Genomic DNA, 19,465 nt, shown 5'->3' with positions numbered 1-19,465 from the left:
TAATACGTGTATAAAAATGTCGGAAACGGTGATTCGAGTTGAACCGCTTAACGCGGAAAACTACGATACATGGAAATTACAAATGAAAGCTATTCTCATAAAAAACGATTTATGGTCATATGTCGAAGGTACTGCGTCGTGTCCAACGGGCGAAGCGGCTGCAAAATGGATCAGCTTTGATCAGAAAGCGTGTGCTGATATAATGTTATCAGTAAGTGCATCAGAATTAAGATTAATTGCAGAATGCACAAATTCAAACGAAATGTGGATGAAACTACAAGCCACATATTCATCAAAAGGGCCTGCGCGCAAGGCGACGTTGCTGAAAAAGGTTGCACTTTCGCGCATGAAGGAGGGTGAAAAGGTTAGAGAGCACCTCAACGATTTTTTTGAAGCCGTGGCAAAATTAAAGGAAATTGACGTCACCATCGGGGATGAGCTTCTGGCCATACTGCTCCTATATAGCCTACCCGACTCTTTTAATACTTTCAGGTGCGCGTTAGAAACGCGCGACGAGCTGCCAAAGCCAGACATACTTCGAGTGAAAATATTAGAAGAAGCTGAATCGCAAAGGACAAAAGAAGACAGACATAGTGATGAAAACTCTCTATACATAAATCGAAATAAAAGCCGAAACGCAAAACAAAACAAACGATACAGTGATTCTAAACGAAACAAACAATGTTTTAATTGTGGCAAAATCGGACATTTTGCACGTGGATGTAAAAATAAAGCAAAAGCTGAAAATAACACGCAATTGAAAAATTCGGAAAAATCTGTAAACAATAATTTTAGCTATCATGTTGAAGATGCATTTATTAGCTCAATAAAAGAAAATTATTGGTGCCTAGATAGTGGATGTACTGCCCATTTAAGTGCAAACCGTGAATATTTTACAGACTTTCAAAAATCGAATAAAGTGCTTAACTTAGCAAACGACAACACAAGTATAAACGGCGTCGGTAAAATGAAAATAACTGTAGACGTATACGGTCGTGATAATAACATTGATCTTAAAGAAGTTCTATATGTCGAGGACTTGCGTACAAGTCTACTTTCTGTATCAAAAATAGTAGACAGCGGATATGAAGTGCATTTTCGCCCTTCAGATGCAATCGTATTGGACAAATATCAGAAGGTTATAACTCGAGCGAAAAGATGTGGAAATTTTTTTATTGTTGAAAATAAAAATCATTTTGCACAAGTTGCTGAAGAAAAATGTGACATTGAAAAGTGGCACCAGAAAATGGGCCACATAAATGAAAACGATCTTAAAAAATTGGCTAGTAATAACCTAGTACACGGATTAAAATTAAATCCTAAACAAAAACTTCCGACTTGCGAAATTTGTATTAGTGAAAAACAAATACAAAAACCATTTCCTAAGAGTAAAGAAACTAGAACAAGTGACTTATTAGAAATCGTGCATAGTGATGTGTGCGGACCAATGAGAACAGCATCAAATTCGGATGCAAAATATTTCGTAACATTTATTGATGACAAATCACGCTATTGTCATGTATATTTTATAAAACAAAAATCCGATGTATTAAATGTATTTAAGCAATACAAAAGAGCAGTAGAAACATTTACGGGTAAACGAATTAAGGCTTTACAATCAGACAATGGTAAAGAATACGTTAATTCTGAATTTAATTTATTCTTGAGGAAATTTGGTATACAAAGACGCTTAACTGCTCCATATACGCCGGAGCAAAATGGTATTGCTGAACGTAAAAACAGAACTCTAGTTGAAATGGCCCGTTGCATGATGAAACAAGCTGAAGTTCCGCCAAATTTTTGGGCAGAGGCCATAAATACAGCGTGCTATATTCGGAATAGGTGTCCTACAAAAGCATTGAACGGTGTAGTACCGCACAAGTTGTGGACTGGTAAAATGCCAACTATTGTACATTTTCAAGTATTTGGCTCTAAAGCATATGTCCTAAAAAAGGATAAGACTAGAGATAAATTCGATTCTAAGTCAGAACCTTACATGTTTGTTGGATATTCAAACGAAGCAAAAGCCTATCGGCTGTGGTCACCTACAAAACGAAATATAACAATAAGTCGTGATGTCGTGTTCGTAAACAAAAATATCTATCATAATAAATACGAAAACATTTATATTAACAATGAAAATGACTGCCAAACAAATGATTATATCGATATTGCGTTCGAAAATTCTGAAAATCAGAAACCGTCGGTCAATCCGAAAATTGTAGAAAATACAGATACGCGAGAAGAAAACTCCATTCGTAGAAGAGGTCGCCCGAGACTTATTCGCACAAATTCACGCGGTAGGCCTCGAAAAGAATATTACACGTCAAATCGGAATGGTGAAGAATCATCCAACGAAGACGAAAATACAAGTTCAGTAAGAAAAATTGCTGATAAAAACCATTCAGATGATGAACCTGACAACAACGTTTTTGAAGATTGTGAAATGGCGTTTCTCACTACATATCAAACTCCAGTAACGATTTTGGAGGCACTTGAAAGCGATGAAACAAATTCCTGGTCAAAAGCGCTAGAAGACGAAATAGTGGCACAACTAAAGAATAAAACATGGGAAGTGGTCGAAAGACCGAAATCACGAAAAGTTATTGGGAATAGATTCGTGCTTCGAACTAAAGATGACGGAAAACAGAAAGTACGATTAGTAGCGAAGGGTTTTGCACAACGACCAGGTGAAGACTTTCATGATACGTTTTCTCCAGTCGCTCGTTCAACATCTATAAGACTACTTGCGGCACTGGCAGCAAAAATGGATTTGGAGATCCATCAGATGGATGTCATTACAGCATACCTAAATGGAGAGATCGAAGAGAGTGTCTTCATGGAAATTCCCGATTATCTTATACCATTCCTGAACAAAGTTGTTTCATCAAAACCAGTGGGAAAAACTTCAACAATATTGTGTGGAAAAGTTAAAGAAACAGCGCAGCATTGGTTAAAGGCGATTAAATCAAGTAAGTCACCTGTATGTTTATTAAAGAAAGCTCTTTATGGACTCCGTCAGTCTGGGCTATCATGGTACATGAAATTGACAAAGAAACTACAGAATATGGGTCTAAGTGCAGTACAACAGGATCCTTGTGTATTCACTAAGCGAGAAGGCAACGACATTGTTTTGATGACAATATATGTAGATGATTTACTAATAGCGTCCAATAATAAGTTTCGTATAAAAGAAATAAAGGCTGCACTTGCGAATGATTTCGAAATGAAGGATTTGGGAATAGTAAGTAATTGTCTTGGCATCGAGTTTCATCAAAATTTAAGCAAGCATCAAGTTTTTCTTTCACAAGAGAAGTATGCAAAAAGCATCATTGAAAAGTTCAATATGAAAGACTGTAAACCAGTGAAGACTCCCATAGAATTGAACATTAAGTTAACGAAACCAACAAAAATTGATGAAGGTGTTATGAAGATGTATCCCTATCAAAGCTTGATAGGAGCATTAATGTACTTAGCTGTCACAACTCGACCTGATATTGCGTTTGCTGTAAACTTTCTTAGCCAGTTCAATTCAAATTATAACGTGGAACATTGGAAAGCAGCAAAACGAATTCTAAGATACCTTAAAGGTACAAGCAACTATGGTCTATTGTATGAGAAAAACAATGAAGAATTGTATGGTCTGGTTGACGCTGATTGGGGCGCTGACTTAAACGATAGACGTTCATATTCAGGGTATGCGTTCATTATATCAGGAGCAGCGATATGTTGGGAAGCTCGAAAGCAACGTACAGTAGCGCTTTCAAGCACTGAATCAGAATATATGGCCATATCTGAGGCCACAAAAGAAGCGTTATACCTAAAGGCAATCCTTGATGATGTTGGCATTACAAGTAAGACAATTGAAATCTTTAATGATAATCAAAGCGCTCAAAAATTAACGGAAAGCTTCAGGTATCATCCACGGACAAAGCACATTGATATTCGTTATCACTTTATTCGCAGCAAGGTTAACGACGGCACTGTTAAAATCAAATATATGCCAACAGAAGAAATGCCCGCAGACGTCCTTACCAAAGGACTCACTACAGAAAAGCATGTTAATTGCTTACGGAAATTAGGAATGAAATATTAAAGTCATATTTTACACATAATAAAAGCACTTTAAGAGGGGGTGTTGTTATGTAAAGTACTTTTTTAAATATTAATTGCCTGGCAACTCTGGCCTGTCATTATTCTATATTCCTTTTGTAATTATTATTCATTATTCATTTTTAGTATAGTTAATAAAGCGAAGTAAAGAACATGTTAAAAATACATCGGACCGTGTTTCACTTTTGCTAAAAATATATAATACTTTTAATGTTATTAGTAATCACATAAGATCAAAACAATAATAAAATAAAATATGGCAATTAAAATGAAAATTTAACAAATACTCAGAAGGCCAGCTTATTGCTGGTGATTATACAATCTATACTGTAAAGGATTTCTTTCATCTGCAACATCAACCTGCAGATTAGATAAAGAAGCATTATAGCTTAAATCCCATATGGGATCAATAGACAGTCTCAATATAGAGCTATCTATTTGCCGATGATACTTACTTGTTTATTGTTTTCAAACTGATTTACAAAAGTTAGTATTTTAAAAAGATACTTGATAAATAATAAAATTTTTGGTGTGCACTGTTCTTTAAAACGTTATTCATATAAGATTATATGACTCCCTATATGCTGATTATTGTTTATTCGGCGAAAATTTGGTGTGAATATAAATTTGTTCTAGATTGCAGTTCTAGATATAGGCTAGAATTTACTATGATATTTTCTGTCCCAATTAGAGATGTTGCATCCTTGCCTGAAAAAACAAAATTTTATCTTCAGAATAAATTTATACAAATATTTTTAACAACTAGAATTTGTTTAAAGTATGAATTATGTCTACTAAAGTACTTATTTACACGAAATTAATTAAAACTTGTTTATAAAGGGCATTATGCACCAAAAACAAAAAAATTGTGTATGTGAACATTTTAAAATAGTATTCAAAAATTAGTAAATTAAAGATAAAATACTAATAAGGAAGCTCATATTATATTTATATTAAGAGAAAGAAACTAATTGGAATTTAAATTTTGTAAATTTTATTAATAAGTTTATTAATAATTAGTTCTAATATATTTTTAAAAAATATTTAAAGGGTATACATATTAATAAAACTATACCTTATTGAAGTTTTAAAAAGAGTTAGACAAAGCGGATGTTAGGAATCGATAAGGAGTTATCCGATCGTAATCTAGACGATTGATCATCTTACCATGAACAGCTGCGTTTCCCATGTCTATGCTTTATTTCTTACTAACACTTTACTTAATTTTGATTTCAATTACATATCATAAAAATATAATTAGTTTCGAAAAAAAGACCAAAATGAATTTTTCCTGTCATATTAATAATACATTATATTCTTTTTTATTATATATTTCGAGTGAATAAACTTGAAATGAGTTAACATACAGTTTTGAATATCCCTAACTTATGTAGAAGAAATATAATTCTATATACTTTTTTTGTAATGGCAACCTTTTTTCGAACATAATTTGCAAGTGCAGAAGTTGAGGTGTTGTATATATATATTTATTTTAATATAAAATATTTAAATATTATATTAACAAACAGCTAACAAAATATATCATATGAAGGAACGCTTTGTAAATTTAATATATTTTTCACACTTTCTGAGCTCATTTAGATTAATTTTTAATTTACACGTTTTAGGTAGCATAACAACAACAACAATAACAACAAATACAATATATATAAAAAATGATAGTATTTTAAAAAATATTTCTCAATTTATAAATTCCTCTCTTTTACAAAGTATTTATATATAACAATAATATCCATACATAGATATATTGAACTATTTACAATATTTAATTTTTCAAGTTTTATTTATTTTAAACTAATTTATTTAAAATATTTTTTCTCTTCCAGATAACACCAGTAAAACGTACAACAATAAACGTTAACAAAACCACAAAGCACAATGGCCTTAATTATGAAATACTACGATAATATACATAGATATATGGAAACACATGGCGGTAAGTTCAATGGAACAATATGGATAGCAAAAGCTTTGTTTTGTTTTTTCTTCAAATTGAAGATTTGAGACAAGGTTCAAGTTAACGACCAAAAAGCCATAAATTTAATTATCTCAAAAATGTTTTTGTTTAAAAAAGTCTAAATTATTTGTAAAGTACACATGTTCAGGAATCTCCAGTGTCATGCTATCTATTTATTGCTCGCTCTCTCTCTCTCTCTCTCTATCTATCTATCTATCTATCTATCTATCTATCTATCTATCTCTCTATCTTCCTCTCGTTCTCATTATATATCGTTTAAAATTTCTATTCAACATGCCAAGCCATTCAATAAATATAGTATATAGGGATTCACTATAAATCTACTATAATGTCATTGTGTTAATTTGCGTAACCTTGAATTATTATGTTTACAAATAAAAAATTAAAATTTTGTAAAATTTGACACTTGGCCACTAATTACGCTACAACAGCCAGATCATTAGCGAACTGCATTTGGGAAAATCATTTTCATTTAAAATTATATTTAACATCAGCACGTGTATACCAAACTCTTAATATATTTATACATGTAAAATAGCTTTTACAAAAACGCTACAAACATAAAAAGTCAATTAAATGTAAAACTTTGTATCTTTACCAAAGTTCAATCTCTCATCTTATCTTATCTAATCCGTCATGTCCCAATTTTATATATCCACAACAGTTAAAAACATCCCCGCATATGACCGAACCGTCAACAAGCGATAATAATAAACTATTTACGTAGTTTAACTGAGAGCCAATTAAATCAATTTGATTAATTTATCATTTATAATTCAAAATATTTTATAGGAACTAATTAAATTTTAGATTATCTAATTGACTGACAGACTTTGCTACTGACTAACAAAGTAGTTTGTAGGTATATATATATGTATATATATTATATATATGTAGGTCACAATGTTTTTTATTTCACAGAGTAGTAATTTATAAAAATAATATATTATCTGTTGATTAATTTTCCTAGGTAGATAACATAAAAGTGACTCAATTTGTTTACTTAATTTAATATAATTTTATTACTACTTGGATTTTGTAAGAGTACGCTGAAAGCAGACATGTTCAGATTCTGGAAAATTTAAATTAAGTAATAAAAACATTAAAAAGGTACTTAATCTTATACCTACTTATATACTTTTGAACAGAAAAGAGAAGAACTTGAAAAGCTTAGTTTTCATTATGAATAACATAAATTTTAAAGATAAGAAACTTATCTTAAAGATGCATATATTAACTTATCTCAAATATGCATCTTTTTGTCAAATATTTATTCAGTATCTTTCTAAATGTTCATTAAACCATATTTTTAAAACAAAGCTATAGTAAAGAAAAATATTAACCATGGATATAGATTTTGATTATTATTGGGAAATCAGTTTTATTATTGGGAAATTAGTTTTTTTAGTGGGAGATTTTAAGTTAAGTGAAAGAAGTCAATAAAGTCAAATTCTTTTCAATTAGGTATAAAATGTATGGATGTATGGCACTTCACAATCAATTGAACTGTATTCGAGGGGATTGATTACACCTTGATAATGTACAGGCAATACAAAAAATGTGGTGCACTGCAAAAACACTGGCGAAAAAAATATTTTTTAATATATCCCCAGCACACTTACCATAATGCTGGTTACGCCACTGACCGACTAATGTGATGTGTCAATGTTAAAATATATTGACTAATGCACCACACAACTAATATACCAATGTTTCTATCTTGAGCATTAGCCAGCTTTCAAAAAACGGGGCTAAGCCAAGGGAAATATCTTTCTATAGACCAGTATTTTGTAAGAACTAATATTGTTTTAGCTATTCCTCTCTTATTCCTGTAAATTATCACTACTTTTTAAACTGGAGTATATAGATTATATTATCTTGAACTGGCTATAGAAATATTAAAATATGTTTTTTGATTTTCACCGCGATTAGGTTATTAGATGTTAAATAAAGGACCGAAGCGTGGTGAAAATCAAAAAACTTGTTAATAAATTGTTATATTAATATCAAAATGATAACAGAATAATATCCAATTATTATTAATAGTATAAATCTTTGCCTAAGTTAAGAAGTAGTATATATCTAAAGTAGGAATAGATTTCACAGATCATATTGGTCCCTTATAGACCACTAGCTGAAATCTTTTCAGAATTCGTTTCTCAGAGTGATAGTAAGTTGAAGTCTAACACGAATCAACCTATTGAAAAAAACCTTAGATAAAACATCTGATACTCGCATAAGATGAAACTACCAAATAACCTCTTCATATATCTGTTTTAAAATTATTTTATTGAAAAAATATGAAATAAGATAAATAAATTTTAAAAATTATTATCCTCAAGTAAAATTTATAAGAAACAAAAAAATCAACAACAAATTTTAAAATGAAATATTTGGCACTTTAATGTTTCACGTGTTGGGAATTCGCAATCGCCCATTGATTATTGAATCACGAAATGTTTGTTATCTTCGCAACATTACTGTCTAGTAAATAATTTGATAGCACGTAAACCGAGAGATGTGGACTTGTGCAAATCAGGTACTGACATTGGTCACTGTCAAAAATTATGGCAAAGCAAAATGTTTTGAATGCGAAATGAAAGAAAACGTATCAATTTTTATGATTTAACATGATTGATTTGAATAAATATTTTAATAAACAAAATCGAACGGAATCTGTAAACAAATACAGGGTGATTCATGTGAGCTTATGTATTTGCTACTATATTTATTTCAAAAAACTATCAAAAATGTATTTAATTTTAAATTCAAAGTAATAACAAAATAAGAACTTAAATTATATATACAAAATTTAGAGAATTAATAGTTTTAGTTCAATGATTGGTTTTTTTAATTAATTTAAAATAGAGAGAAAACAGAAAGTTTTGCTGCTTAAATTATATTTTTTTTTTATGTAGAGAGATTTTTATAATATTCAAATATTTAAATAACGAATATTTTGGATATACATTCCCTACATATATAGAGATTTACAGAGTATTTTGAATTTTAAATATTATTCGTTTAGGTTATTAATATGTTAAAAGCCGACTAGAAATTTGTTAGTGTCTTAATGAAGTTAGCGATATTTTTTATATACGATGATTAGTAGCTATATTAAATTTAAGTAACAAATTTTAAAACAAATAAATACATACTTGCTCTGTCCCGAACGGATTTGGTGAGCTTCTAATGAATTAGATCCAAAATTTCTTGAAACCCGGTCTACAACGACAATATCACAGCTGATATTTATATTACATTTTTTTGCTCTACAATATCAACATTATTTATTTCATATATAGCTAATAATTACATTCATATTATTTTCCACACATCTTGCAACACGATTAATTATAATTATGAGTTTTCTTCCATTTTTACTACACTTCAAAACGTAAATTTAGATTTAAATGTATTAAGAAGTTTATTTATATACTCAAATTTCCTTGTATTATAATCTAAAAAAATATTTTTAACAAATATCAGTTCAAAAACATTTCTTAACAATTGTTATTGCTTATTAGATGTTTATGTTAAGCAATAATTTTCATGATAAACCTTTAAACTATGTATTTTTTTATTTTTTTTTAAAATTTAAAATTGTGCAAATAATTACTCACATATATGCAAAATTTATATAATAATATTAGTTAACTTTACTTTACTAATATGTTACGGTATATTATTTTTACAGATTCAAGGACAAAGGATTGGCCAATGATGTCATCACCATTTCCAACATTATTAGTATGCCTCACATATGTTTATATAGTCAAGGTAATTGAAACACTGACAATGAAATGCCAACAATTCTAAGGATAAGTGATTAAGAATCACTCTTCATATTAAATAGTTGTAATAATGAATTGGTTTTTGGGTGTTAATAAGAAACTCCAAAAGCAAATCGAATCAATCTATTTCCTAACAAAACGAAAATGTTTATTAAATATGTATATATCTCATTAATACCTTATATAAATCAAACTAAATTTATTAATATTTAATAAGATAGCTTTTAAAATAGAAATCTTAATTAAGTGTAAATATATTTAAGTCATTATATCAGAAATCTCAAATATTTAAACAGTATAATTATGCACTAGTAAGTGTATTTAAAAATAAATTGTTAGTTGTTAGTTTAGTATAATTTATTAGTTACTAAATGGTGTTCATTTGCATATATTCTAAAGTACTGAAATTTCAAAAATTAGGAAATTTAGTATGATTGTGGATGCATTGAATAAACTTAACCACGTGAATATAAATTCTATATTTTGTCAATAATATATATGAATATTACTTAGAATTATAGACCTATAGAAAAATGCATTTTAGAAACATGGAAATGAAGAAACACTTCATCTTTTACGCAAACATTGCGTTTCATAAGTTTTCTCAGTACGCAAAAAAAATGCCAATAATTTAAGTTTAATCTGTTGACGCAGTTAAATTAGTGTCATATCCGCTATGAATAGCGAATTTAAAACTATACATATAAAGTTAGATGATATGTTATTCTTTATCAGGTATATATGAATTATTGATCAATTTGTTTATAGTGAATTTTTTCATGTAGTCGTCATTTTCCTAAAGCCAAACCTATGTTTTAATATTAACTCGTAAAAAAGTATTAGAATAATTTTAGGAAGGCACATATTAATGTTTTGCTTTTATCAAATCATATTTGGGAAAACTAATATTCCATTTATGCCCGCGAAATAGGATTAACATACTTGGATCAAATGAACCTTTGAATTACGTTTATTATGCATTCGTGATTCTATAGAAAATATCAATTTTCATATTTAAATAAACTAAGAAACTTAGTTTAATATTATCACTAATACTAAAACTTACGGGAAAAAAAAAATTATTTATTAAAAACAATTATTTGATATTTTACCAATTTTATATAACAAAATTATTATATCAAGTTGACGCACATTTTACCATGGCAGTTTGATTAAAATGTGTTAGATATAGGGTTTTCGTTTGTACGCATATCACAAAAGAACAACCGTTTATTTTAAAAATAATACTTGAAACAACAACATTGCTGGCTTATTTAGTTCAACCTTTTTGAAACTGTTTAATTAATAACATAAGCAACTAAAATCACATGGTTGCCAAGACTAAAAATTCGACTATTGTGAACGAGTTTTGGAAGTTTATACGAAATTTCCAGTTAACTGTCAATGAATGATTTCGTTAATTATTTCGTGTCTTATTGTTCGTAACGAATACGTAATTTTTACTATTTATTATGAAATAAGGGCATGAAAAATTTTATTTTATTCAAAATCATATGAAAAAAATATTCTCACCAATAATCACAAAGATTTGTTATTTATTTTTGAAATTTCAACTTTAAATTTTATTACATATTACAATCCTAACTGAATCTCCATTTTGTCCAGAGTTGCCATCGAAAGTAATGCTTATTCTATTTGTTCTTTTGCGACATGCTTACAAAAGAAAAGCCCTAGTGTTGTTGTTTCATGTTATTTTCAAAATAAGCAGTTGTTCTTTTGTGATATGTTTACAAAAGAAAAGGCCTGTTATCAGGATAAATGCATTTAAATTATTAATTTATCTATAGGATTCTATAGGATTTTTATCCTAAAAACTTCAAATTTCAAATTGTAGTTGACTAATTTCTTGAACTGGAATAGATAGATCAATTAATAATATTTTTAACAGAAGTGTACTTGGGAAAGGGCCTCTTGTCTAAGCACTGAAGATGTTAAATAAGTTGCAGACTTAGTATCTGAACAAAAATAGAATGCGAATTAATAATACTTCCTGAAATTCAATTGGGGTACTATATTGGCATTAGGCCTTTTCCGTAAAATCTTGTGAGTTTTCTGACTAGTGGAATAAACTATTCTCTGTATCTACTGCCTAAAATATAGTAAATAAAGCAGATTACATACTAAAAGTAATTATTTTCTTAAAATTTTTTTAATTTAATTAAGTTTCTATTTATTAATAAAATAATTTTTCTAAGTAAATTTTAATTTTTTTATATTTTTAATAAAAATATCTGTACTTAATTACAATTTTGGTAATTATCAGCCTTGATCCATATCAAAACAACACATCCTAAATTACATAATCTATACACAAATATTTAAAACCACATATTATATTAAATTATTATATATACCAAGTAATAAGAGTTGCTATAATACTGTATTTTTCTTAGCATAACGTACCAATAGTTTTGTTTTTTTAACCTAAACTATTATATTAAATTTAATTCTCTAATTTGAAGTGTTAAATTACAAATTTAAAGTGTACATTAGAAATTAAAGAAACTAATTAATTGCTTCAGTGTTTCATTGGTATTCGATATATTGTACAATTTTGTTATAGAGCATATGATCGTTAAACAATAATACATTAGTTACCCAGATGATGAAGATCATGATAATTGGATGTGCACGCTCTTCCATTACAACACTGTAGTTTTAACGTATTTTTGACTATTTTTAACTGTCAAATAAAATATTACTTTGATATATAGAAATATTTAGTTCATACACTATATACATATACAATATAAAGAGGTTTTTCGAACAGTAGTGAACTACAATCGAAATTCATTTTATATTATTTTAATTAATTGAATTTATGACTGACCATACAGATGTTTGGAGTATTGCCAAATACCCATCATCGGTAGTCTTGGAAATAATTATTGTATTTAATTATTCATAAATAATTTTTTTTGAGACTGCAAGTACCAGGAATCGAACTCATGTCCTGCCAAATTTGAAACTCAGAGTTAGCGCTCCTTAACCAACTGACCCAAAGCCTTATTTGAGTTTTAAAGGCTTTTTTGTTGTGACTACAATAAATGGCATTAAATGTCAAAAGTCAATTTACATAATTCTTTTAAATATACCGCTAAATAAATGCAGTGCATGAAATCCTTAAGAAAATTTGATTTAGCTCAAATTAACTAAACTTTTATACTTCTTTAGGCTCCGTGCGATTTAAACTAAATTGCAGCAAAAATTAACTAAATTCTTCTGATTGCGATTTAAACTAAATTGCAGCAAAAATTAACTAAATTCTTCTGATAAGGCAATGGAAAGTCAAACTCTTTTGTTCAAAGACCAAATTCAAACAAATTTGCGTCTTAACTATTTAATATTTTCGTAAGCTGTTTAGTAATAAATTAGATAATGCTTATGAAACACAACATTCATCATAAAAAAATTAATTATGTTTAGTTCGAACTTTTAACAGTATGGCACTATGACCTTTTGTATATATTTTCTTAATTGTATGAGTCTTTATCATGCTTATGTAAATATTTGTTTCTTATAGTTTTACCAGTTTCATTTAATAATGTAAGCATATATTTGATAATATTAAACATAAAAATACTATAGGTGATTCTAAAAAGCTGATCGTCTATTTTATTTAAAATAAATATTATTTTATTCTAAATTATTGACATTTTGCGTGCACCTCATGCAATTTAGTACACACCATTCAATTCGCACACTTATATGCACTATTTGACTAAATAAATGCGGTACCAAAAAATTCATTAAGTTTCGTCAATTTGATTCAACGCACACACCGCTATATTAGGCTTCCTTTATTCATTTATTATTTTCTTTCAGTAATATTTATTTAATATTTAATTAAAGAAATTAATTTTTTTTATAATTATTTTTATTACTCATAACAAATTTGTAAAATTATAAATTGTTTATGTTGTCTGCAATTTCTATTTTGTTAAATATTTTGATAAGGCAACTTTATGATGAATCTTATCTGAAATGCCAAATTGATTAGTGCTGACACATGACAATTTTAGTTCGTAATAAAACTAATATATAATAAAAATTATTTACGATAAAGAAAAAATTAATTAAAAAATTGTAAAAGAACCCAAAAAAACGTGTTTTCTATATATGTCTACTAAAAATGTATTATATATTAAAACGAACATATCATTTTAAATTTGCTACTAACCTGCATTACCGCACAAATAGGCTTTTATATTTTTTGATAAAAGCTTAAATGAATATCCATATAATTTTTAACACCTGCAAGTACTTCAAAGAGGTTTGACTTAATTCCCTGATTTAGTGGTTTAAAGCAGATATGGTTTATGGGTAATTTTTTTATAAATTTGATTAGAGCCGTAGATAAGCCGTAGAAAATACTTGTAAAACATAACTTATATACAGTTAGATAGATTTTAGTCATAAATAATATAAGGCTAATATTATATATAATGTTATATATTTAAAAACTCTATAAATATTTGATACTGATTAATATATTACCTAACATCCATAATTGAAGGAAAATTTTTTAAGTATTTTATTTGAATTATCATATGTACACACACATATATATATTTAATTAACTTTGTTTGTATTATTTTTATTCATAGGTGCTTGGACCACGATTAATGGAAAATCGTAAACCATTCCGATTACAAAACACATTGGTAGTATATAATGCAATACAGGTGATATTCAGCGCATGGCTATTTTATGAGGTGTGTATACTTTCTAATTATGAAATTTCAATCTAAACTCAAATTTCAGCTCATACTTTGCTAATAGCGGATACTCTACATACTAAAAGTTCTTCAAATTGTTGAAATTATTGTGTTTTTTAGTTTGTACCAATAACGATTGATAATAAATTTTTCCCTTTGGCTTCTTAAAATTTAAAAAAAAAAATGAGAAAACATAAATAATTTTTAAAAACAAAAAATGTAATTTTTCAGTCGTTCTTTGTTGTACATCATATTTTATTTATCATTATAAACACTTTTAACATATTTGTTTAAATTTAATTCCTCTCAGCTACAGCTGCTTAAACTATCTATTTCTAATGTGTTCATCCTGCGTTAATATTTGTTAATCGCTGTTATTTTATCAACTGTCATCATTTCCAATATAATTTGTATTCTTTTTTTAATTTTGTATTATTTTATTTTATTATAAATTTACACTTATATTATTATATTATTTGTTTTTTATTATTATATATTTTTTAAAACACAACTATTAAATATTTGCCGCATTTTAGTGTTTAATGGGCGGCTGGTGGGGTCATTACAGTTTTCGTTGTCAGCCTGTGGATTATAGTGATAGTCCCGTCACAAAGAGAGTAAGTCCAAATAAGATATTAAAATACTTTTCCTAAGTATTTTAAGGATTGCCGGCAAAGACATGCGATTAAGAAAAGAAAGAAATTAAATTATTAAAACGATCAACTGTTCTTTCCTATGGGAATATATGCTGCGCACTCTCGGAACGAAATTATTGACTCCAAAAGGGCTCAAATAAAATAGAACATACTACATACAATCATCATAACGATATAGCTTTGCTTCTTCTCATTTCAAAGTTAAATACTACAAAATCTTAAATTGAAAATGAAATTTCAAATTTTTGTAGTAAAAATGTTTCTCATCATTTGCAATAAAAATTAAAAGTCACCTGTAATTTCGATTTAATGTCATAACTGTCAGGTGCAGATTGCATCATTTTTTTGTAAAAATTAAAATATTTTCATCATCATGATTTTATATATTAAGACCTAACAAATTTTTTTAACTGAAATAAGTGTAGTTCTAGCAAGCGTTCTAAAACTGAAGTGAAGTGAAGTGAGCAGCTTAACTATCCAATACAGATAAATACAAAACTCACTCACACTATTCCTTCGCTGCTTTCTTTTTATAATTATCTATTTTTAACATAAAAACATATTTTTAATATTAATATTTTTTTTTTTATTAAACATTAAATTAAATTTATTTAATAATCGTATCGCTATGCTTAATGCAATTCTCGTGGTCCATTTTATAAAGTATTGATACTTAGACATCTTCAGTTAATAGTTTTTCTATATGTGAATAATAAAACAAATTTCTTTCATACTAATTTTTTAATAATCAATTTCAGAAGTTTTAAAATAATTAAAATTTAATGTGAAATCAATAAATTAAAGCTAATATATACAAATGTATTCGAAAAATTGATTATTTGCGAAACTGCTTATTTGATTAATAAACTTCATTTAAAAACAAACCATAACCGACCATAACTAAATTTACTTAAATATTTCCCTAATGCTATATTTCTTAACATAGAACGTACGCCTCACAGATTAGGTTGAGTTTGAAATTAGGTTAAAGAAGACATTAATTTGCATTATAATTTCACAAACTAAGATAGGATTGTTAGTGCAAAGGAGAAAGCATTGTATGGGAAAAGTTCCCAACGCTCTTTGGTTATGTTACGTAGAGGAGACATCGAAATATTTTAAATCCTTAAGTTAGGTGTATTAAAAAAAAATTAAGAAACGCTGAGTCTGATCACTGAAGAGAATTTGATAATTCAGTGGAAAAATTATAATCATTTTTATAGTAATTTACCAGAATTTTAACATGTTCTGTGGTTGTTAAACGGTTTATATTGTAAAATAGTTAACGTTAAATGAAAATTATGTTGTCTTAGATGGTAATTTTGTTTGACACCTATCACTAAAACAGTACTGCCAAATCAGGACTTAAAAAAAAACCCTTTATTTAATTATCTGTATATTTTGTTTATATGTATGATATTTGTAAAATTTGGACCACAGAAAAACTGTATTAAACTTTTTTTTTAAATTATTTGCAAGTTGTGTGCTTAAAATTTTAATCATACGCATCTTCAGATATCAAGTGTGTGGCTTTAAATAATATATAAAAAAATTTTAAATATTTTATACATTTAGCTTAAGAGCTAAAGAGGGACATTTATTTTCAATAAGGAAAAAGTGATGGATTTCACTTAAAGATATCAATCAAAAATCAATCATCAATACATTGTTTCATCGTTCGAAATCATTTTCAATCAAAATCGTCAAAAATGAAATACACAAAACAAAAATATTTTCTACATTTGCAGATAGGTATATCCGGTTGGCTAACAGGACATTATAACTTCCGATGTCAGCCAGTTGACTATAGCAATAACCCTAGAACATTAAGGGTACGTGATAACAATTTTATACGAAGAAACAGTGAATTTCTTTATTTAGTAACTGATTTTTGTTGAACTTTTTTGGTTAACTGCCAAATTTTTTGCACGGCAGTTTGCTTATCTCCCAAAAGCCTGCATGTTTGTTCCAACCCTTTCCATGTAAAAATTTATTTTTATTATATAAATTTTAATTTTTTGTCCTTTTATTTTAAATGAAATAATTTTAATTGTAACTAACATAAAAACTTTTGCCAAATATAAAGAAGATGTGAAATTATGTTTCGCTCTGACTGAACAGTCCTATTTCGCACCTATTTTTAGTTTATAATTTAAAAAAATTTAAAAAATTTAAAATAATAAGAGTTATGAAACAAAAAATATGAAAAATTGTAAATATATATAAGTAATTTAATTTTGTACTGGTGCGAGTTTAAAATTTTAAAATATTAATATTTAATACTTAATTGGTTTTTTTTATTAATTTTTATTTCTTTATTTTTTGATATATATAAACAATAATTTAAAAAATTTTCTTTTGTATATAAATTTTATATTGCATGGTTTAATAATTTTTTGATTAATTGTAAATTCTTTTATAATTTTAATTAAGTGCTGGTAAATATATATATGATTTTTTTTAATTTTTTAAATATTTCGAGAGAGCCGCAGTTTTTGAATATATTTTAAAATAAAATATAAAAAAAGTTTTTTCTTCAAGTTGCAATTAATATTCAATATTGTTTTAAAGTTTTGTATCAGTTTTATAGTGTATTAATTTATTAATTCATTATTTAGTTTTTGCAAAATACGATTTTATTTATGCACGTCTTTATAATTTTATTTAAAGTAAAAATAAATGTTATTGTGTTACTAAAGTATAAAAATAAACTTTTAATACAATAATAAAACATTAAAATATTTGCATATTTTTTTATTTTTAAATACTTAATGTATTTATGATAAAAAAAACTATCAAATTAAATTTTTTATTAAATCCTAGAAAATTCTATAATAAATTGTAAATTATTTATTTTTAAAATTTCATTGATTAAATTCAAAAATTTATAATAAAATTGTATCGTATATTAATTTCTGTATTAATCTGTACTAATTTAAATATAATACAGATTAAATTAATTCATATAAAGTTTATTTTTAAAAATACATATGAGCACAGAATATTGTATATCACATAATATTATATCTATAATACTTAATAATGATATTAATATAAAATGTAACAATTTCGTTTATTTCTGCTTTTATAAATTTACTATTTTTTAAAATATTTCCTGTATATTAATATGTAATTTTATATACTTATCGCTGCTGAAAATAGATGGTTCATGCCTGTTGGTGGTACTACTTCTCTAAGTTTACTGAATTCTTGGACACAGTAAGTATAAATTTTAATATAAAATTTAAATAGTTTTTTAAGTAATCAATCTATAAGTCAAAAGTAAAAGTAAAAGTATGAAATAATTTACAAAAAAAATAAAATTATTAAATAGTTTAGTATAACTTTGAATTTGAAACTATAAGCTATATATTTTTATAACCTTTTCGCGTAATAAAGGTTCTTGTCGTTTGACAAGAATTTCTTTTTGAAGCAAATGTCACAGACCCCATAAAGTATATATATTCTTGATCAGTTTATTTAGCTATATGCGTCTTTTTTTTTCAGTTCAATTTATTTCTCAATTTGAGTAATTTGGGAGTAAAACTTGCTCATTTGTCAGATTAACAGAAATCGAAGTACTATATCCTATAACTGCCATTTAAAATAAATGACAACAGATACGATTATAAATAAAAAAATTTTTAATTAATTTATATATATTTAAATTTATAGATATAGTTGCTAAATGAACTTCAGATTCAGACAATTGCTTTTACCAAAAAAAAAATTTTTATTTTATGATGTATGTTATGTACCTCAAAGTTGGTACTTAAACATAATTTATACACAACAACCAGTATCCTAAAAGTCAGCTTGATCAGTATATATTTAAATATAGCTCATAAATTTAGAAACATGTTTGAAAGTTTCTCTCTTTCTTGTCTTTCTTCAAGAAACCTTTCATCTTCAAATAATTTTTGTTAAGTAATCTGCAATAAATTTAATATAATAAAAATCTATATCATGTGGAGTTAACGATTATATGCAAATATTTAAAGTAGAACAAAGATATGACCAGATGCGACTTGTTAACTACGTCGACCAAGCGGTAGTTATCACTTACAACAGGAAAGAGGTGCATATAAATGTATATCTGTATATATGTGTGTATACTCGTTTATATAAATTATATACGATCTTTATTTTATACATATTATATAT

At 27.0% G+C, this 19,465-nt stretch overlaps 1 protein-coding gene across 4 annotated transcripts in view; it reads left to right on the top strand.

Moving 5' to 3' along the window:
- LOC119686071 (elongation of very long chain fatty acids protein AAEL008004-like) overlaps positions 1 to 19,465 on the top strand; it is a 76,939-nt gene that overhangs the window by 51,121 nt on the left and 6,353 nt on the right. For 2 of the 4 annotated variants that reach the window (XM_038100527.1, XM_038100528.1), the window contains exons 2-6: positions 5,961 to 6,070; positions 9,810 to 9,892; positions 14,535 to 14,642; positions 17,050 to 17,133; positions 18,464 to 18,520. In XM_038100527.1, coding sequence (XP_037956455.1) covers positions 6,013 to 6,070; positions 9,810 to 9,892; positions 14,535 to 14,642; positions 17,050 to 17,133; positions 18,464 to 18,520 — 390 coding nt within the window. In that variant the 5' untranslated portion in view covers positions 5,961 to 6,012. Of the gene's footprint in view, positions 1 to 5,960; positions 6,071 to 9,809; positions 9,893 to 14,534; positions 14,643 to 15,181; positions 15,263 to 17,049; positions 17,134 to 18,463; positions 18,521 to 19,465 lie in introns of those variants that run through there. The other 2 variants (XM_038100529.1, XM_038100531.1) reach the window with 2 other exon arrangements.

The sequence above is a fragment of the Teleopsis dalmanni genome, chromosome 2 (assembly GCF_002237135.1).
Source record: "Teleopsis dalmanni isolate 2A chromosome 2, ASM223713v2, whole genome shotgun sequence".
Lineage (NCBI taxonomy): Eukaryota > Metazoa > Arthropoda > Insecta > Diptera > Diopsidae > Teleopsis > Teleopsis dalmanni.
The sequence above is the reverse complement of the archived record's forward strand: the minus strand, read 5'-3'. Positions and strand labels throughout refer to the sequence as shown.